Source organism: Phaethon aethereus (assembly GCF_964289735.1).
Source record: "Phaethon aethereus genome assembly, chromosome: 1".
Lineage (NCBI taxonomy): Eukaryota > Metazoa > Chordata > Aves > Phaethontiformes > Phaethontidae > Phaethon > Phaethon aethereus.
The window spans coordinates 64,784,127-64,806,812 of NC_138575.1; the positions used below are offsets into that span (position 1 = coordinate 64,784,127).

General features: G+C 40.9%; 1 protein-coding gene across 2 annotated transcripts; it reads right to left on the reverse strand.

Annotated features, from left to right (window-relative positions):
* Positions 1-1,510: 1,510 nt before the first annotated feature.
* On the reverse strand, positions 1,511-22,686 carry MKRN1 (makorin ring finger protein 1). 2 transcript variants are annotated; one of them, XM_082000065.1, is made up of 8 exons: positions 21,889-22,686; positions 14,569-14,697; positions 9,586-9,812; positions 4,367-4,593; positions 3,688-3,902; positions 2,891-3,001; positions 2,324-2,438; positions 1,511-1,875 (listed from the first exon to the last, which is right to left on the reverse strand). In XM_082000065.1, exons 1-8 carry the CDS (start codon positions 22,074-22,076, stop codon positions 1,663-1,665), a joined length of 1,425 nt encoding a protein of 474 aa, XP_081856191.1. In that variant the 5' UTR covers positions 22,077-22,686; the 3' UTR covers positions 1,511-1,662. The 2 variants fall into 2 exon arrangements, with proteins under 2 accessions (XP_081856191.1, XP_081856190.1); XM_082000064.1 differs by having other exon boundaries at positions 2,300-2,438.

A 22,686-nucleotide genomic window follows, 5' to 3' on the forward strand; every position in this document is an offset into this window, starting at 1 on the left:
AAAGCAAGCCACATATGGGGCCATTAATGGGAACAGACATTCCTTCAACAGTTCAACTGGCTCAGATGTCTCTTCAGAATGCATTCTTTATGTTACAGGCTCTTTGCCGGCAAGATTATAACCAAGTTAGAATTCCAGATTAGTGTGACACGATTCTGCAGGAGTTAAGAGTGACATAAATGCCTTTATATTTACAGAAACGCACAGACAAGAATAATCAATCAAGCTGAAACACAGAAGCTTCAAACCTCAAATAAAGACAGGCTTCTTGTTTAATTTTTTAAATTTTTTTTATTTGGGAAAAGTGCTTCTTACAAAAGGCAGCTGCAAAACAATACATTGTAGACCTCAGAACAATTTCTCATTCCATTTAAAAGTGAAAGGAGAGGCAGTCTAGGGGACAAGAGCAGCAGGAGAACAGATCACGGGGCATCCACGAGTCAATAAAAAACAGCAATAATGTAATGCAAGGTTAAAATTCCTGTGCTGGGGCTTTGGTGGCAAAGTAATTTCCCAATGCAAATTACAGCCAGAAACTGCATGACTGCCTTTGTAAGCAGTAACTCACATAAACTGAACAGCTTTACCAGGCAACCTGCCCAACTCAGATGCCGAGAGGCACGTGTACCTCGAACCAGCTGAGAGGCACAGCGATTTCCTAGCAAAGCTCATGGCTTAAGTGGTTACATCAAGTTCTAAAACTTACAGAGCAATAAAGCTAAAGGGGCCTCTCTGGTGTTCCTTTGACCCCGCCTTGGCTAACCAGATTTCTGCTCCTGGACAACCCTAATCATACACATGAAAGGAGAGCTGGTGTATTAGGGAGTGCCATCTATTAAGTTAAGCGATAGTTAAGATCACTGCCACAGCCTGGGCTGAGACCAGTAAACCAGTTTCATGTCCAATTGGAGGCTAGACTTCATGCACCAAGAGGGGATGAAAGATGGTTTTGTAATTTTTAACTTACACAGAGTCTCCCCATCCTTGAGGTCCAACTCTACATTTATCTGTATATACACATAGAGAGTTCTCCTTTCACAAAGACATTTTCCTTTCATGCTAAACACAGTAAAAACCCAGAACGTTCACACCTGGTTCTGGTTACACAGTAGTAATAGTAATGTGCAAGTAAACAAGAGACCAAAATCACAAATGAAGATGTGTACATGAGGGGGCTGGAACAGAGCTGATGCCAGAAAGAGTATTTTTATCTGGTCTGAAGTCAGAAATATTGGTACAAAGACAAAAAAAAAAGGCCATCAGCCAATTTACATCCCCACTGCATGGCCACTGCTCATTTTTGTATCTGGGCTCTTCAAAATGAGTGTGGAAGTCCTGTAAACACTTTAACCCTGGAACTGGGTGAACTCTGTTGGGTACACAGATGAAGCAACAAACCTAAGCTAACTGTTTGACAGTTAAATTCATTTTTACAAAAACTAACATTTTAAAGATTTATTTCTTGTTATTTGTTTAAACAGAGGAAAAACAACACTCCTGGGGTGGGAGGGGATGGGAAGAGACAGACCCTGGGTAGAAGTTATTACAACAGCACCTGGAATTGATTGGCCTGCCTAGGAGAAACACAGGCACTGCCACAACACCACAGGTAATAGCTACTGCCTGAAGCCAAGACAACAGTCCACACTCCACTGACAGGTGCTATAGATCCAAGTCGTAATAATCTTCCAGCTCATCATGAAACAAGTCCCACTCGTCCTCGGAATCCGTTAGCTCGTCATCACCTCCTGCTGCCAACAGCATAAGCAACATCTCACCAAGCTCAAAGGTCACCACCTCATCCTCGTCAGTCTCGAATGGATCACCATTCTCTCGCTCCTCAATGAACTCCCAGAACCGATTCCTCCGCTGGGCCTGCAAGTGGAACACAAGTATTTCCCCAGGTGACCAAGCAGTACAAGGTAGGAGTCTTCCCAGAGGCTGACACAGTTTAGCCCCCGGCATACTTTGACATGCAAGAAACCATGTTTTCTCATTCAGGGAAATACTGACCTCTGGTAGAATTTACCCTTACACACCCCTATTAATGCTTCCCAACATTCCTACTTCAGTACACTGGTGTACTTGGGAAAGTTTTTAAAATTCACTCTTTCCCTCTCAGCCTCCAGCATTAACAAACTTTAGACCACCACCTCCTTCAAATTCACCATTACAGAGGTCTCTCAGAAGTAGGGAAAAGAGTCAACATTGCCCTGTCCTCTTCTCAATGCAGCTGATTTAATGCACACCCCTCTTGCGCTCTCTCTGTATAGAAAGTACAAAAAAAAGCAGCACTGACCCGGTATCTACTTGATGTTCCCACTTTGGGTCTCTGTGGCTCCTCTCGGCGGCCATCAGGATATGCATGTTTGTAAAAACAGTTTCCTCCAAAAGGACAGCTCCCACGCCCTTCGTCAAAATACCTGCATGGCTTGTTGCTGGAAAGGAAAATATCGCAACCCTTACTCACAGCAGACCCCAACCAGACCTCAGAATTGCATTTACCTGTAGTCCAAAAGGATCTCGGGTACCATTTGGAGCTGAAGGTATTTTGTCAGTAGAACACCTATGTGCAGAAATGATGTATTACATAATGTGTGTGGGTTGATGCATGCATAGGGACACTGATGGCTCGCAGCGCACAAGCTCGTACTACCTTATGGCTACACCACCGGTGCTTTGCATACAGAAGGGAAAGATTGAGGTCAAAGAACATAGGAATAGCTTTGTGACTGCATGGTTGCATGCATCTGTGGGCAGACAGGCAGGGACGCACTTCGCACATGGTGGTAGAAAGGAGGTGTGAGAGGGCTTTACATCAACACCCTTCTTCTCCAGGTGTGCCTTTATCTCTGCAGTCTCACTTGACAAAAGGCTGCAGTGCTCATACCTCATTGCCTCCTTGTATTTCTGAATGAGTTTCTGCTTCTCTTCCTTCTCCTCCACCCAGTACTCACTTGGAATGACAAAGTTAGATGTGATCCGACATTCTGGGCAGGACCTGGGGAATGAACAGACTGCGCTGCAAAATTCCACATTATGGGACGCTCTCTCTCCTATATAACAAGTTACGGCATATATCCATCTACTGTACCCTTGCTGTATGAGCTTTTCCATCTAGATTCTCTCTTACACGTAAAGATAACCTAAACTCTCTTCTTCAAGGGCAATGGCAGCTGGTCAGTTTGTCTCAGAAAAGCTTGAAAAAACACTTCACACAGACTCCTTTTTCTTTAGAATTAAATAATTTATTTTGGTTTGATTTCTGTATTTATTTGATTGGAACTTTTGGGTTTTTTAGAACAGCCTTTAAATGGAGAAATGTTTCGTCAACCGATTAATGAACTAGGGCGGTGATGAATTAAGAAGCATACATTCTGAACTGGTTAATCTGTTTTCCGATTCCTGGCTGGGTGTCCAAGACAAACAGTTAACCAATGGACAACATGCTACTAAAGAAATGAAAGTTATTTTCTACCGTTAAGTGAGTTTTGCAAACTTAATCCATATTAACCAAATCAGAGTGTAAATGTTATCCCTAACAATTATTTCGCTTCCAAACTAAAGCTAGTATGCATTAAATGCAGCCTCTGTGCAGTCTGCATCTGAAAGTCTGTTGCAAGTTGTCACAAGTTACTAAGTTCTTCCATAGAAACAAAGCACAATCAAAATGGGAAAGTGCCTCACTTTATAATCTTGCTCTCAAATTGTTTAGCACTCCTCCACTTGCGGATGCACTTGAGACAGTAAGTGTGGCTGCAGTTGGAGAGGATCCCAAAGCGGCGCTCACTAGGATTAGCTTTCTCATACACCACCTCCATGCATATCCCGCACACCATGTCTTTACTACGCTGGACAGCAAATGAAAGCTCCATGTCCTTCTCGTGAGCTTCAATGCAAGACTGAAAAGGAGAGACAAAGAAAACGGCTACAGAGACAACTGGTCACCTAGTGAACTCTAAGCAGGTTTTTAAGCTCAGTTTTATTCTGCTGTTTTGAATAATGAACAAAGTACGATTAAGATGAAGACCCTTTATCTTAAAAAAGAAATTTGCTCAGACAGTAGGGAACAATCAATTCAGAGTTCAAATTACTTTCTTCAGACATTGCTTTTAAACATCTAAAAGACCATCCAGTTTTACTAGGTAGAGAACAAAGCTTTAGTATCTTTAAGCAGACTGCTCTCCCAGCACAGATAAGGAAACAGTATGGCCCTGACAGGAAACAGTCCAGTTTACAACAGGAATTTCATTCACTGCCTGACCTGCATGCACCTTCAAATGAAAGGGAATTAGTGACAAGTGATTGTGGGGAACTAGGAAGCAATAACTTAAAGCTATTTAACAGAAGGCAGTTGTTTACTTACCTTTATGTGTTGGGATCTCTGTGCAGCATCAATTGGATGCAAGACCTGCAGTCCACACATATCACACACATCCCCATGGATATACACGCAGTTTTCTCCATAACGACATTCTCCTACTGCAGCGTAGGGGCACAGCTCCTTCTTTATCTCCACGTCTGCTTGCTGCTTTTCGTATTCTTCCTCAATCACCATTTCCTGCAAGGGTGCTTCAGCACAGGAAGGAGCAGCTGGGAACAAAATTAAGGACAGTAAGCAATACCTTCAAATTTAGAGCACTGGGAGTGAGAATACATTGTTCCAATGCAAAGTAAGCTTTGAGGAATTCGAAGAGAATAATAAAAACAACCAGGGTTCATTTCAGTCTAAGTTTCACACACCTTCAACCTGAACTAACAGTTATTTTCCCACTCAAGAAAGCACAACCCATTTCTTCATCCTTTAACCCAGACAAGACTAAAGCTATTAAGGTTTCAGAGGTCAGATTCAGATACATTTACAAGCTAAATCCACACTAGAAAAATCTCACTAGTCCTCAGCAGCTTAAGCACATTTTGCTACAAACTGGTTCAGCAACAATTAAATAAGTTTACCAATCTCTCACTGCTTTGAGAATCAATTTCACATCGGGTAAAGTTAACAGGCCTTTTCCCAGAAATTAAACAGCTGAAGCAATAAAAGTGTACCCAGCACAACAAAACTCTAGTATGGAAGCACCACACCAGCAGTTTCTTATGTACAGGTTAATTAGCACATTGCTGTTCAGCCTGAATAAGAATGATACAAAAGCTGTGTCTACACCTCTCAAACTCAATTCTAGGTATTTGCTAAAAAGCCTATCACAAACAGATATCCGGTCTCTCAGACATGTAAACCTAGCTTTAATAAACTTAAATTCAGAGTATTTTCATTGCATTCTAAGATAGCCATCAGTTTTACAAAATCCTAAGTAAATTCCCTCACCTAGATTCTAAACTGAACTGAAATCTGTGTAATTTCTCTTCCCCATTTTCACCCTCTACCTCAAACATATGCTTGTCTGTGTCACCCCAAGCCAAATAGCCCTTTGAGATCATTACATAACTAGGATGATAAACTAAGTTACAAGACAAAAGCACTCAGTTTGAAACTGAAGATATAGTAAGCACAGGAGGACAAAGCATTACTATATTCAGAATAAACACTAGCAAGAACAGCAACTGGACTTAATTTACATAACCAGTAGCTGTTAGAAGAGTAAAATGTCATCAGTGCTATAAGAAAGTGTAACTTTTATAAGCCATTACAGCACTAGATTTGGAGAAGTAAGTAAAAACTATTAAAGGCATACTTGGATCAGTAAAAGACAGACTCCTCAAAAAGAATCAATCTGAGGCCACAGGCTCACAGTTTTCATCCCCATGGAGCAGAGAGACACAATAAGCATGTATGAGCCTGTTAGCGTTTGGATACAGAGAAAAGAAAAAGCAGGTCCCTGAAAAGCTCACAGTTTTGAGGGAAAAGCAAATATTGAAGATTAGCGTAGGAAAACATTAACTCTCAAAATAATTTCAAGTCTGCTTCTTGAACCATCTCTGACTTTAGAGGTCACTCGCACTGATTTTGGATCAGCCTGTTTGCTAGAAACATGCTTTCCAAAAGTAAGTGACAGAATAACAAGTCAACTGTCAACCTGCTCACTTCTCAGTAAGAGATTCCCATTCAAAAAAATCTTCATTGTCCCTTCTTCCCCACTAGTTCTAGTGAACTGGCACCAAGAAAAGTAACACTCTAGCCACTCTTCTGAGCAACTGAACATAATATGAAAACTTGTACTTATTAATTGAAATTCCATCATCCCCCACCCAATTTGAAATCCATGGTCTCCACTTCCAAAAGAACTAACAACAATCACAACTACCAGTGAGTTTCTATTCCCTCGAGTCCCAATTTTGCCAGTTTTTTTTCTAGTTAATGTTGTTACAGATTTTTTTTTACCTAGGACTTCTGACATCTTGTTTGGCCCTTACTGAGGAAGGGGGGTTTAGTAGAACATAGCATGGATGGGCAGAAGCCTACTAGACAGGCAAGTTTCAAAGGAATCAAGTGATACAGTACTACTTTTAATGGCACTGGCAAGATGATCTTTTCTTAAGGCAATCCTACATCCCTGGAAAGTGCATACTTTGAAAGAAGAGGCACATTTGAAGCTTCTCTTAACAGAAAAATTTTCCTGAGTCACCTGCATTCCTCTCAAGGATCTCTTTCATCAAAATTTTTGTTTTTATGGGTAAAACCATTACTGAACAAACAAAAAAACCCAATCCACTTCTTACTTGAGGTTCTTTGAGAATAAGGGCTTTGAAGCCTTACCCCTCCAGAGACTGAGGTAGAAACGCATTTATTTACTGTGCTGGTCCACAGGAGAGAGCAGAGCTTCACATCTTGGCATAAAAAACACATAGAGTTGTTACTTAAAACAAACCAACCGCCACCACCAACTACTTAAGTCAACAAGCACAGGACTTCATTGCCTGAGTAGTTCCAAATCCAGCATCCCTCAGAGTAACATTTACTCTCTACCATTCTACCTGCTGTTGTCAAAACAGCAGTGAAAAAGTTCGTTCATAACCTTCAATTCACATACCACCTGCTTTCAGCCTAGGACATGCTTTTGATCAAGTACATTCACCTTGTAGCAGCACAAAACAGCGACCCGATTCAGAGTGTTTCTTATATTTCTCCCTTTCTCCACCCCCTTAGTTATTCCAGAACATCTAGCAGCAATAGCCACAGAACAAATATGGAAATGTGGTCCATCTCTACACCAAATAAGTGGGTATCTGAAGAATCATCACTACTGCCTTTGCTGGGGCCTGAGGTCATCTTCAATATACCAGGTTTCGTCCCAAATCAGAGAATCATCTGCATTAGCAGAATGTCTTGTCTCATAGTAAAAGATGAGTGTTATAGCCCAAGCTATGCATGGTTAAACTGCCAACCCTGAATCTTCACCATTTGTAAGACAATTTAAAATACACAGGCTTCTAGCTAATCTTGAGAAATAGATTCCATTTTAAAGTTTCCAAGCATCTGTACATTTCTCCAGGTATTTGACAAGATTAACCTGCAAGGCTTTTAAGTATACACTGTGGAACACACTGCACACATCTTCCTGATCACTACAGCAAGCTGCTTCATTTTTATAGCTTAGTAAAGACAGTGACTTCAGAAAAGTAAAGTTTTTAAAACACAGCTTTTAAGAAGTCACCATGGGAATTAGCATCATGTGGCACTGTTCAGAACAGAAACAGCTGAGTATGTTTGTATATTAAAATACATCAAATTTCAAAGGATACAAACCAGAGAATTTGGAACAAGATTCAGAGAAGAGAATGTTATTTAGCTTATGCTGTGGTACCCACGAGTTTCCATGAAAAAATATGCTAACCCCCTAGAAAAAGGAACTGCTTCAGTAAAAAAAAAAAAAAAAGAGTTAAAAGATGTAATATAACGAAATGCTCTCATGCTTCAGGAATTTAGGAGAAAGCACCAGCTCTCCTATGTACATCCAAGGAGTAGATGTATTTGAATCTGATCTGATTTGAACTCTGGCTGTTCAAACTAGCAAGGAATTGATTCCAGTGGAGGGCCACTCAGCCATTAAGGGGACTGAAGCACATGAAAAGAGACTGAGGAAACTACTTGTTCAGCTTAAGGGATCTTATTGCCATCTTCAACTAGTTAATGTAAAGGTATACAAAAAACCACCCAACCAAAACAGAGCCAGACTCTTCTCTCTGTGGCACAGCACAAGAGACAGAAGGCAAGCCGAGGCAGGGAAAAGTCCAGTTACCTAGTATGAAAGAGATTTTCCTTGTGAAAAAGGTCAAACACTGCAAAGGTTGCCCAGAGGTTATGGTGTTTTGAACCTCTCTGAGGACAGAGATTCAAGTAAACCAAGCCCCTGGCAACCTGACATAGCAGACTCTGCTTCAAGCCGGAAATGAACTAGATGACATCTAGAGGTCCCTTCCAATCTACATGATTCTATTTTAATTAAAAAATTTTAAAAGGGGATCCTTTGTCTCAATGAACACAGAAACCATATCTTTTATGACAGTTCGGTGACATATTGAAAGCTAGAAGACAAGTTTTCATTCCTTTGAACTATACACAAATCACATATACACCAAACAATTCCATAACCAAGTTCCATAATCAAACTTCATAATCAAACTTCTCAACAACACTAGCAATATGTTAATGTTGCTTGAGCATTCCCTTCCTCTTCACCCTTCCTCAAATCAGATCAGAGCAGGCTCCAGCAGCACCCTGTAACACTGAGAAGGCAATTTCTCTTTTCAGATCCGAGAATCTGAGTAGTGCTGTGGAAATAAAGAAGTATAAACTGAGCACCACATGACAACAAAGTCTTCTCAGACACCAGGTGTCTGTTTTGGATTCAAACAATTATTTGAGTACTTGGGGCCATTTAGAGCCAAATATTAAAAGTTATGCTAAAGCAAACACATTCAGCCTACTTTCACTTAAATTTTAAGTCTTTATGCTGTCTCTCTGCAAGGAAAGCAGATGACAAGCATGCTTCTTGAACAGTCTGGTCCCATATGATGAGCTTCTTCAATCTCATTCTCAACATGAGCTGTCACAGTATTAGGAACTCAAGTCTCAGAAAGGTAACTACCATAAATGATTTTCAGCTTCTGGTCTGAATTGCCATGGGATTCATGAAAGCAGACATTAGACTTCAATTCTTTCTACAGGAATCTGTATTACCACCGGAAAGAACTTTAGAAGATTGCAAAAAAACCCCGAACAAAGAAACAAAAAAATTAACAAAAACCCCACAAAGGCAGCAGATTATCTGTACAGAGTAGCAGTATTAACTGCATCACCAGTATTTTCTTCTTCCATCACTTATGTAAACTAAACTTCAAAGAAGGAGACTCTCCAAGTCATTCAGAGCCATAACAAGAGGAAGCCAGTTATGCAGACTGTCTTTAGGTATACCTAGTTTATCTGAACAGCAGTGGTAGCTGATATGGAACGGTCCGACTATTCACATTGGAAAACTCAAGCATAAGTTAAGGGCAAGAGCACTTGAAGTGATTAACAAACATGAACAGCTGTACCCAACAAAACCAAAAGCATTAAAATAAATGGACTACATATAAATCGTTGACCCACAACAGAAATGTACTGTTATCTCATGATCAGCTTACCACGTCCACAGTATGGCTGCCCAGGGACAAACTCTACAGCATTCACCCAGTCTTCAGCACCTAATCCTGCAGCTGCCAGATCTGTATCTTCATCTTCTATCTCAGCAATAATTTCTTCAACTGTTTCAGGGAGCAATGCAAAGTCTGAGGATACCGAGGGATAAATTTTTGCATCTGGATTCACATCAGTCACTTCTTCCTGTTTCAGTGGCTTGGTATGTTCATATCTGAAAAGTTAAAACAAATCATGTCAACTCTTCACAAAAAATACCTTCATAAAGCAGCCCAAGGTCTTGGAAATAAACTGATTAAGATGTAAACACACTATTTGGAAGGAGGACCTAGAAAATGGCTTGGAAGAGAAATCTACTGATGACCCTTTATAGACACGTGCTTCCAGCTGTGTAATCTGTCAGCACTGCTTAAGGAAACAGAAGGTACTTCACATTTTTGGAGGAAATGGAGCAGCATGCACAATTCTTACTTAACCTACACAGAATTAAATTACGTCCAAAACTAGTCATGTAGTTATTATGCATGTATAGTATTACCAAATCAGATAAATTTGTTCATTCAGCTTTAAAAAGATAAGACTAAGGGCAGATACTGCTGTCTTCAACTAACTCGTGGGAAGCCACAGAAAAGATGCAGCCAGAGTCTTCTCAGAGGTGCAGCGATAGGATAACAGTCAATAGACACAAGTCCAAAAAGGAAAGTTAACAATTAGATATTAGGGAAAAAAATTTCACTGTGAGAGTAGTCAAACACTGGAACGGGTACCCAGAGAAGCTGCACAATCTTCATCCTCACAGACAATCACAACTTGACTGGATAATGCCTTGGGCAACATGACCTAAGCTGGCTCTGCCTTCAGCACAGCTCCAGAGATCCCCACCAACATATATCTGAATGTAGCAAGATGCTCAGATTTTCTATTGAATTTTCATAGTTATTTCTAATGCCTCTTTCAACTTACTGTGGAAAATGATGCTCAGAACACTTTGATCCCTACCACCCACAAACAACATGAAAACACAATTTCCCTCAAAAATCTGCCTTCCAGCAACTAGTAGACTACATGAGAAAATAATTTACAGGTGTGCCTTTGAAGTCTTAGATATTTGCTGACTAATTTCAAGGACAAAGGGAAGGAATTTTTGGAGATCATACAAACTTGCAGGCAACTGTGATTCATTTACTTTGTGTCGGATTGAAAACAAAGTGTCACAGCTCTTGCATATTAAAGAGATGCTTACAACCCAATGTCAGTTTTGAAATCCTACAGAAGCTACAAAGCACAAATTTAAAAGTCAAACTTTCTGACCTCTACATCAGAGGCCTCCAAAGTGGTGTGCACGCACCCTGTGAGGCAAGCAAGACAACCCACTGGGATGCAGGAAGAAAATACTAGAACTTCTTGGTCTTTTTTCCCAAAAAATAAGAAATTAAGTTTTACTAATATTTAACATACAGATTGACAGTAGTGTCCTCACTCAGTCCGTACGTCAGAGTCCGATGCATGGTATGTACAAGGTGTCCTGAAGGAGGAGTGGGTGTTCCACCCGCGACTGTTCCCAGCAGTGTCAACAGTGGCACCCTCACTTGTTCCTTCACTTTCAGCATACTGCCACACATTGCAGTTTGCTTGTGCCCAATTAAATAATTGACAGATTATATTATCTTGTTTTACGTAAACTAACCCTGACAAAATGAACAAGTGGCTTAAAAAGATTCCTGCAAATAAACTGTGGACTGAAGACAATACTGATAACGTAAGTAAAAGCAAACAACAAAGAAAATGTCAGAGCTAAAAACTCTCCTACTCCTACTATGAGCTCTTCATTAGCCACATTACAAGGCAAAGACAACACCAACCTAATCAGATCTGACAAGAACTTGGGAGGGGAAAAAAAAAAATCTAGACTACCAAGGAGACTATATGAAATATGGATTTACATCCACTATTAACATTGAACCTTGCCCTCAGAGTATACTGTGCCCTGAGATATTACCTAATGGTAGTACAAAAACATCACAATTAGCAAGACATTTAAAATCTAGACATCCAAAACATGAAGACAAACCTCTACAATTTTTTCAGACATGTTTCAAGTCATGCAATACTCAATCCAGTACTTTACAAAACTTAACAATAAATGTTCAGAAGCCTCTTTTGGGGCTTCTTACATAATAGCGCAAGACAAAAAGCCACATACCATGGGGCCACTTCCTCCTGCTGTGGTAAAAATGACTGAAATAAAGCATGGAGAACAATATGGTGACAAAGTAAAACAGTCCTTTGTCAGCAAATACTGTTGGGAAACGCATAGAAAACACTGCTGAAGATTTGACGAAACTGGATTTAGAACAAATTTCGCCTTGTGGGAAGTTTGCTGTACAGCTGGATGAAAATACAGATGTTTCTAACATGTCTGAGCTTATGATATTTGCTAGATTCTGTTTCAATAATGAAATACACAAAGAACTAATTTTTGTGAGCCACTAAAGAAAAGATGTTCCAGAAGAGGTATATTCTCAAATGACTTCTTTATTAAAGATAAAAAGATGTACTGGAGGAGATATTCTCAACTGAAAATGGCTTCTGTAATAAAAACAATGTTTTATGAAAAAACGGTCTAAGTGTAAACACTGAAGGAGCAGCTGCTTTGACTAGCTGTATTGTATTTGTATTACAAAACATTAATCTAAGATTTTTTTTTTTCTAATGAAGCATATTCAATCTACATCACTGTCAGTAAAAAATAATTACTAACAAGGCTTTTAGTGAGAGAAAAATGGTTTTGGACTGTTAATAAAATATTTATAAAATATGGTTTATTTCTTCTTTGACTAGAACTTAAATTAAAAAAAGGATTCTAGGGTAAGGTTACAGAGATAGCAGCACACCAGAAATTCATTCAGTGTATCATTCATAGGCAAAATACTGTAGGAAAGATGGAGCCAGAAGCGCACAAAGTGCTACAGAGGGTCATCAGTATGGTTAATTTTATAAAAACAAGACCTAAGTCGTCGGATCTTTACAAACCTTTGTTACAAGATGGAGCGCAAGCATGAAAATCTTCTGTACCACATGGATGTCTACTGGTTATCTTATGGTAAAGTGCTTAAAAATTGTGAAAGATGAGTTATGCACTTTTCTATCACAAAAAGACAAGTGCTCCAAATTTGCTGACCTTTCCTGTGTTGACAAGTTGCTGTCAGTAGTATGCTACCCAGCAGGTATTTAAAAAAAAAAACAAAACAACACACACTCAATCTGTCTCTTCAAGGCAAAGACATTTTAAGAACAAGTAACCACTTTTTGAAAGAAGCTTGTGGTACAGAGACAACATTTTGAAAACAGCTGTTGTGAAACATTTCCTCCATTCTGCGATTTTGTTGCCAAAAATGATGCAAATGTATCAACTATAAAACACTCCCATATCTTATACACTTAAACGTGGAAACAGAGTTCTCTAAGGTGTTTAAAATCTTCCAAACAAAGAGTTTCAGTGGGTTTTGGACCCATTTGTTAAAAATACAAAAATGCAACATCTTCCAATTACTGTGCAAGAACAGTTGATTGACATCAGGGAAGACAGAAATTTACTAGCTAAATTTTAACAAAACATTTTGCATAACTGGTGGATAGGATTGAAAAATCATTATCATGCATTAGTAAGTGTGGCCAACAATACACTTCCTTTTGGATCTACATATCTTTGTGAAAGGTCTTTTTCAGCTGTGCAGCCATTAAAACCAAGTGCTGAAACTGAACTCGAAAGAGGCCTTCAAAACACTGTATTACAAAACATTAATCTAAGATTTTTTTTTTAAATGAAGCATATTCAATCTACATTACTGTCAGTAAAAAAATAATTACTAACAAGGCTTTTAGTGAGAGAAAAATGGTTTTGGACTGTTAATATTTATAAAATATGGTTTATTTCTTCTTTATTATATCCTTTTTAAAATTCTGAGTTTTGTTTATAATGTATATAATATATTAGTACCATAGTAGGTATCCATATAATCTATAAAAAATATATATATAAGGGGTGCTCAAAATTTTTTCACTGATGGGGTACGTGATGGAAAGTTTGGAGACCACTGATCTACATTATCAAGAAAGCAACATTGGCAAACAGATGGCTACAAAGAGGCTTATTTTTTTTCATCTTTCTTATACATAGTAATGATATATTAAACACGAAAGTAAAGTTAACTATAAGCTATCGTGTGAAGTCATGATGCAAATATTTACTCATGCCTCAGCTGCAACAAGACAAAATGTTAAAACTCCTGATAAGTTTTTATAAAGCGACTTAAGAGGATGCAAACACCCCTAAGCCTTTGTAAAGCTTTGCTACACTAGGAAAGCATCCATTTCCTTTCTTCACACCTTTTTAATAATTTCAGGGGTATAGGTTAAGTCATACTATGTTTTCATAATACAGGGCCATTTCGTACAGGCACCATTTTAGAACCTACGTGACTACACTCCAGTTACTTTTCCAAAATGGCAGTTCAAGTGTCAGAGTAGCAATTCCTGAAGAGACACACACACAATCAGGGGAAAAAAATTTCTTACCTGTTCAGGCTTTTATGATAGCTTACCAAATATAACTCTGTTCCATCAGTTCAGCTAGTTTGAATGTAGTCTCAGATTTCAATTAATTAATCTACTCATGTTATTAAGAAACAAATTTAAAAAACAAACACCACACACCCTGAAAACTAGTACCTCTACAAAACCCAGTTCTCTTCTCACCTTACTTTTGCTTATTTATTTCCACAGCAAAGCACACACTATAGAATTCAGCAAGAGAAGGCAGTTTGTGAGAAGCAGCTATTTTCATAATTTTCTGAAGTTGCAATGAAAGGGGAAAACACTTTCAAATTTATTGCCTTTCTGTGAGCTTTCTACTCGGGCACTCAGAGTGAAATCACTCACCTACAGGGTGGCCAATGGCATTTCCTTACCTGCAACGTTCTCCATAAGCACAGCATCCTCGCTGATAGTACCTGCACACCATGGCAGACTGACTAGTGGAGAGGTCATGGGAGTAGCGACAGTTTTCTCCTTCCTTGCAAACTCCATGCATGAAATACCTGTAAGGCAAAGTTACTGCAAATTAAGGCGAAGCACTGAAGCTGTAAACAAAGTATTCAAATGATGAGTTATTTTATAAATCAAAGTATGCTGAATTAAGGACACCACTAAGGACCCATGGGTCCACATCCCAGTATAAATATACAAATAAAAATGTCTGCGAAAAGATGAAGCCTTAGCTATTCCAGTGAACTGCAGTGCACATTTAGGGACTTACGCTTACAAAAGCCTGAAAAAAAAAGGGCAAAGCAAACCTCATCCTGGGTTTTCCTTATCCACAGAGAAGAAAGTGTCTTGGACAAAGTAGACTGGGACAAAGTTTTACTTGTAGGTCCTCTGTTCTGACACCAACAAAAACCTTAGAGAACTCCACCATTGAATCCAAGAATCAAAACCAGCCACACCCTAAACAAGTTTCCCAAGGGCTTAAATCTATTTTGAATTTGTAATTAATTCAATCAGAAGTAATTTCCTCTCTGAGAATGCAAAACACATTTGTGATGATAATTACATCTGACAAAACATACACATTTGTTTTTGCCCTAAGAGCCGAATGATCATCAGAAACACCCTGCTTCAACACTGTGCTGCTTGTCTTGAAAGACTTGTACAGTTTCACAGCTTTTGAGGACAGTTTACTAAATTTTAGCATGTCAAGTAATGCAAGTTTAACTGAGCAAATCAAAATCAGCTATTCAGGAAAACTGGACAGTCATTTTCAGTTTGTTTTAAGTTTTAACCTAGAAGACACAAGCTTCTTTAAATTCAAGGCACTACAACTATTCAGACTCAATGTGTTCACATCAAAACCACAATCAAAAATAAAGTACATCTTCCCTAATCCACATAGAAGTATTAGCCAAGAAAAAAAAAAAGGAAAAAAAAAAGAAAACTCAAACCTATGTAAGAACTGAATCCATCAACATGTTTACCAACACTTCGGTTTAGAAAGAGAAGCATCGGCCCCCAAATACCAAGTAAAGTACAAAGTGAACTCACTGGAAATACCAAGACCTAGTAAACAAGAAAATTCATTAGGGTTTAGGTCTCGTACAAAAGACCACGTGAGGGAAGACTGAGAAGCAGATTACATCCTTCTAAGCCTGTTTTGCTGCTGAAAGAGGCAGTCCTGCTCTCCTCCTGTTGCACACTTCCACCGTTTTGCATTGGTACTACCACACCTCCACAGCCAGCAGAACCAGGTCCTCTAAGCAGCTGACTGCACAGCCACACAGCAGTACAGCCAGCACAAGAGACAGGTGACCCAAACTAAGATTAGGATAGGTCTTCACAAAACAGCACATTCAAGTCAGTACTCCTAAACTTAAAAAGTGTCAAATTGTTGGATTGCATGAACTTCTGCATAGGTACATAGTCTGCTATACTTTTAAGAAGTCATATAAATCGAAGTGAACAATTCACCAAATGCCACAAGCAGAGCTACATTTGTAATCCAGTACTAGGGATTATTAAAACCCGAGATGAGTCTTGAGAGCTAATAACCCTCCATGTGCAAAACCAGTGGTGTATTCAAGGTACTAGGAACAAAACAAAAAATAATCTAAAAGTGGTTTTATAAACCACGAGCTGACACTTGCCATCAAGCTGCAATTCACACTCAAAACAAATCACCTGTCTATACACTGTAGCCACACAGCAACCAGGTAAGAAATGTGGTCCTACATAAAAATAAGCAGTATAAGACCAAGATGAGCCTCTGCAGGATATTCTCCTGAGAGACGAGTACCCTAGTCAGGTTTGGCAGGTGCCTGCACAAACAGCTATGCCAGCACACAGCAGGAATAGGGTGTTGCAAAAACAGAACAAAAAACACCACGCTCCATAACCGGCGCTCTCCACTGTGAACAAAAAAAAGGCAAAAAAACCCCACACCCACCAAAACACCCACCATCCACACACACCAACACAACGCCACAACACACCCACGAACAAACCCACCTCAAAGCCAAAAAAAAAAAAACCCAAACCCATGAACTCATGGAACCAGAACATAAAAGCAAGCCAGAAATTCCAGTTAAGTCACACCAAGAGGGTAAAAAATAATTCAGGTTGTTAAATGTTTGTTCTTTAACAATTGTTATCTCCACCCATTGCTTATTTCCACACAGCATTGCTTCCCCCATGTGTTGCGGCACACAATTTCATAGCCACCTGCTGACTCAGATCAGGAAATGGCTTCAGATGTAACCTGACATTCCCTCTGCTGCCCCCATGGTTATTTTTAATCTAGATCAGATCACTGTTCAGCCCCACTGCACAGCCACATTGCTACTTAAGCCAATGAAGCACTGGGACACCACTACGGCTGAAATAAGTGACTAAGAGACTGGCACCAGCCTGAAGTGAGGAATACTGTTAAAAAGTACTTGGTCAACTTATCCTAAATACATAAGCCTCAAAATCAGGCTCTGCCACTGCTGGTTAGACAGAGGAAATGGAGCTCCAAGCCCCCTCCCCTCTTTCCCAGCTTATGTTAGAAAATCCTCTGCAAACAGAGATTGTGTCATTCTGAAAGTTGTCATAATTCATTACATCGGCTCCAAAGGGGAAATAAAACAAACCTGAAACACTCACAAGCTCAATTTAATTCACACGTAACTTTTAAAGGCATGCAATTCTACGCAGCAAACTCAGTATCATTTGAGTAAGAAGGCTGGAGTGGGAGGAGAGGGAAAAAAAAAATGTATTTCTCTAAGGATTATACCAACTTCCCCCCTCTCCGCCTGCCAAGAGGTTAAGATTTTTTACTTTAAGGTCACAAAGAATTTAACATTTTACATATGAAATAGCAGTGTTTTGCTAAAATATACTTTGGTGATGTCAAAAAATCAGAGTGCATTTTTTTCGGTGAAAGGTTACAAAACTTCTGTTGGAGAGCATCTTTACACACGAAAGACTATTCAATTTAACTTTACATTTACAGAACAGCAATACCGGCCTCTAGCTTCTAGTTACAGGAAAAAAAGGATCCCTAAATCTGAAAAATATGTAAGTTACCTTCCTCACTCAGTGATATGTTAGAAGGATATCTGAAATTTGCATTCCATAAAGTACTTAGAGAATACATATAATTTCAACCGAAAAAGTAAAACTAGATCAAGACAAGTATATAACTGAATTTTCTTGGAGTATCTAAGATGCTGTCATCCAAACAGCACTTATCCTGGCAGCAGTGCTCTCTGTCTTTCCTATTCAGATATACCAGCACAATTTGGTGAGGCTGCATGGGGAACCAGACCAGAGAATTCCTCAGGGTCCAAACCAAGATCATCTCCCCAGTTCAGTTCATTGCATGACTGTACAAAACACGAGTGATACCAACACACAGAACCAGAAGTAATAACCACCTGGAATGGTATTTTATCACTGAAACACGTTTCAACTGATGTCTAGTTATGGATGCCTTGATCAAAATAGCATATCCTGATTTTCATGGGGTACTTAAAAAAACGTCATGGAAATTAGGCTTTGCACATGCAAAAGTCTCAAGTTGTAGACAAGATCCAGTGGGAATTTTTTTGAAAATTATAGAGAAAACACTTGTCCAAGGCCATAAAGCTAATCACATCTCCAACTCCCTGGAACTCCAACCACGGTAGAGAGGTCAGATGTTACAAGTGCTACCATTAATTTACTAGAATACCTAAAATTTTCAAGTTTATCCAGGTTTCAATGACCTTGATTTCCAGGATGCTTTAAAATATATTAATCTACTGAAGATTTTGTTTTCCACTGCTAGAATAATATTACTTCTATTACTTTCCATAAGCTAGAGAAAAAGAATTTGCAATGCCTTTACCAAAAGGACAATGCAGTGTTAAACACATACAACTGCAGTCTAAAATCCTGAACATGTACCAGCTTCTTTCAAATGCTTCCTTCTAGATATGAAGTCTTTACCCCTGTAATCCTATTAGTTAAATCAATACACAATACTTCTTTCCACAGCTTTTGAAGCTTGCAATGGGTTTGCTTATTCAGGTGTGGTTTGTTCTTTACTTCACATGCACTTAATTCTGCTTTCAGGTAACTCCATTTTGTTTATTAAACTACTGGTTTTGCTGAATTAGAATGTCACACCCAGCAACAGACTTCCTTCAAAAACTGAGAAGTTGCCATGACTGGCAGACAGGGAACCTCAGGATAATAGCCAGCTGCATTCATGAGCTTCTTCATGTGCCATACAGAGACTGAGAATTCCCAGGGAAGAAGGTAGCAGGCAAGAGGCCAGGCATGCTGTTCTGGCACAGCACGTGGGTGTTCAGCCATGTGAGTGGCTGATGAAATTCTACATGAGTTAGTAACCTTAAGGGAAAAGCAAAAAAAAAGTAGGTCTTAATAGCATTTATCTCCTTGTCCCTTCTTCTCCATAACCTTCATCAAGAAGTTAATGGGGGATCCAGAACAGAGCAGCTAAGAAAGGGGCAATACAAGCAGGCTGGTAAGAGGCTTGTGCTCCACATCTTATCACTAGTGTTGCACTGCATTAAGGAGGTGTACTTTACCGATTCAGATTCTTCACATTAAAAGACAGATAAACACCTGACCTGGGTTTTCAGAAAGAACAGCAAAGATACAAACATGTAGACAACTCAAAAATAACACCACTTAGTTGCTATGGGTTTTATTTATGTTCAGTTATTAAACAAACAAGTGAAATGTAATCTTTACATCAACTTGATGACCTTAACTGTTATTGCATGACATCTAGAGAACACAAACATCTGGAGCTAACAGTGTCAAGTCTTTGGGGAAAAAAAAAATGTTGGCGACACCACTGCTCAGTAAAACCATGTATCCATCTGAAACTGCAAGGACAGAGAAGCCTGGTAAAGACCTTATTTCAAAGATATTAACAACAAAAGGATCAGAGTATTAAATAAAAAGTAGTTATGAATTACAGTTTTACTCCCCTGTGGTTTATTCCAGGCTACAAGGTTATAAATTATTACACATTACACAAGCCTCGAAAAATGCTAAACCATAGAAGCAATGTAAGAATGTTATTGTTCATCATCTCTTAAGGAACATGATGAATTCCTACATTTCACCCTGAAACTTCTAAACTTTAGCTGCAAGGGTAACATCTGTAAAACTAGATGCCTAAGAGAAATCAAAAGTCCTTCATCTTAGTCATTATGTCTCTCACTCCGAGATACCAATCCTCCATCCCAGCGATATCACGCTGGCATAATAAAACTCATTAGCCAACCAGTTTATCATATCAGGTTTTCAAAGGAGCAGCAAGAACTTATTCTACCAATTCTAAAACGTTGAGTTCTGACACAACAGCAGTATTCCTTCACCAACGTTAGGTCCAAAGCTGAGACCTCATTTCTGTTTAAACTCATATTAAAGCACATTAACAGTTACAAAAGAATAGCTTTAACATCCCACTAGTCCTGAGTGTTTGTAAATAGATATATTCATTATACAGCCTCGCTGCACTGCATGACACTAATGAACTCAACTGATTCTGTACTAGGGCAGTCAGAAGCTTCAATAAATTGATTGATTGTGTCTACTACCTGAGAAAAATGTATATATCTCTCTCACCAATCCACTTCACCTAATTGAGCCTTTTGATCTTCAGAAATAATGAGGCAATCTATATAGAGGGAGCCCTAACCTATATCCTTGCAGCTCACTTAAAAGCTGAGCTAAGCATCATTCCCAAGCATTTCCTCATCACTGGCCTATGTTTAACTGCCGTGCATCGAATTTGACCTGGTTATTCATAGATGAAACTCTTTGTATGCAGAAGTACTCAGAGCTGAGAAACAGTGCATTAACCAAAATAAACAGTGATCAACAGTTAACAGGAGTGCTTTAAATACTGCAGGGCATACTTAATAGCACAAAAGACAGACACAGCAAGCAAGCGTCCTGTGAAAGCCGAGCAACGGTTCTTAATACTGCTATTCAAATCTGCAATGGGCACAAATGGAAAAATAGGCAGAAAAGGTATAGATCTTACATCAAGATCTAGAACCTCTTCCTTTGTGCCCAAGGGATGTTCCTTTTTGCTTCCAAGTGACTCGGAATGTATTTGCCCAGAAATATGTTCAGGTTAAATGTAACTTACAAATTTATTTAAATAAAAAATAAAAAAGTAAAAAATTTTTTTAAAAATTCAGGAGATGCTCCTTAATGCTAATCTTGGATTACCACTTGCTTTCACATAAATCGACTAATATATTTCTATATTCACAAAATCTGTTTCGTATTCCTTTCAGCCTGCAAATAGGCTGGCAGTGGAAATTTAAAAATAGTCCACCTGGCAAGCTTTACAACATGCAGTATGATTTGCACAATCCCATATAAAAGATTTTCCAGAAATACAGGTAAAAGTAAAATACAAACAGAAAATGACGCAGCATACAGAATGTTAAGGTTAACACAAGTAGCAGCACTCCTTACATTTTGCAGTCTATCATAAGTTGTTGCCATTCTCTAGTTTAATAACGAATTCTTGCTGTATCAACCGCGAATTCATTTCTATTTTTAACTTTTTATTCAAACGGACAAGAGCTTAAATAATTTTGTATTTCCTGCTTTATCGCATTTTCTGGAACGCGGTTGCAGGACTTCCGTTCTACAGTCTCCTTCACAGCGATCACTGCGGGCATATTTGCACACAATAAAAAGCGGCCCACGGCATCACACAAGAAGCCAGAATCGCTTCCTGCCCCGCCACGGCGGGGCGAGGGGACGATAGCTACACGCGACGGTGCACGACAGAGCCGCGGAGAACACCCCTCCCGTAAGGCAGGGGCAGAAGAAAGGCCACAGCCCGCACCGTCTGCGGGCCCGGCTGCGCTAGGCTAGGCCCGCAGCGCGCTCGACGCCAGCCGGTACTTCCGGCAATGGGCCGCCGCCGCCGCACTACATCCCCCACAAGCCCCGCCGCCGTGGCCGGTTTCCGCCCGGGGCCGCCGCAGGGCGCGGCGCGGCCCGGCCAGCTGCGCAGCCCGCCGCAGGCCTGCCCGCAGGCGCCGGGCGGGGCGGGGCAGGGGGGCGCTGCGGCCGCGCGCTGCGCGTACGTGACCGGAGGGGGAGGGGAGGAGCGCGGCGCTGAGGGAAACGGCCGCGGGGTGGGGGGGGAAGGGCGACCGCAGCCGCCCCCCCCACCCCTCTACCCTACCCCCCCATCAGCGGACTGCGCGTACCTGCAAGTGACCTGCTTGGTCCAGCCGCCTCCTCCCGGCCCCGCGGCGGGCGGCGGCACGGCTGCGAAGTCGAAGGCCGCGGCCGTCGCTCCCGCGGCCGCTGCGGCGGATGTTCCTAGGGCCGCGGCCGCAGCCGCCGCCGCCGCCGCGGCGCCCGCCGTTGTTCCCAGAGCCACCGCCTCCGCCATTACTGTTTATCCCACACAGCGGCAGCACCGGAACTTCCGGGAGCACATCCTTCCGGGCGGCGGCGGGGCGGGGCGGGGGCCGGGCGGCAAACGGGCAGCGGAGCGGTTGAGGCGGGCACCAGCTCTGCCCCCTCCCTCGCGTCGGGTGGGCACCGCCCCCCCCGAACGGCGGCTCCGATTGGTGGAGGGTAACGTCCAGGCGGGAACGTGCGGCTGAGGGGGCGCCGGCCGTTACCGCCGCGCGGCCTCGGTAACCGAACGGCCTGTTGAAACCACCCGTCACAGCCTGAGGCCGGTCGCCTCGCCTCAGCCAGCTGTGAGGAGCGCCAAGCCTCGCCTGACGGGGTGGGCCTTCAGAGACTCCCAGCTTGCCGGGCTAGGCTGCGCCAGTTGGGCGGGCTCAGGCAGCGGCGGGAAACGGGCCTTGGCCTGGAGGGAAGAACACGTAACGGCAACGTGGCGCCGGCTGCGCGGGTGGGGGGACAACGAAACGAGCCAGTGGCGCCTCAGAAGCCCAGACCAAAAATTGGCACTAGGCTACCAGAGACCTCAGCGCTGCTAGTGTGGAGTGAGACACATTACATCCTTCTGCAGTAATAAATCCTGGCTG

Excerpts from the sequence above, each read along its gene's own strand:
- MKRN1 (XM_082000064.1), bottom strand. The coding sequence starts at position 22,076 with ATGGCGGAGGCGGTGGCTCTGGGAACAACGGCGGGCGCCGCGGCGGCG. Across the intron at positions 4,594-9,585 it reads GCAGCCATACTGTGGACGTG|CTGCTCCTTCCTGTGCTGAA; the intron begins GTAAGCTGATCA and ends TTTTGTTCCCAG. Across the intron at positions 2,439-2,890 it reads AAATACAAGGAGGCAATGAG|CAACAAGCCATGCAGGTATT; the intron begins GTATGAGCACTG and ends TTTCCTTTCCAG.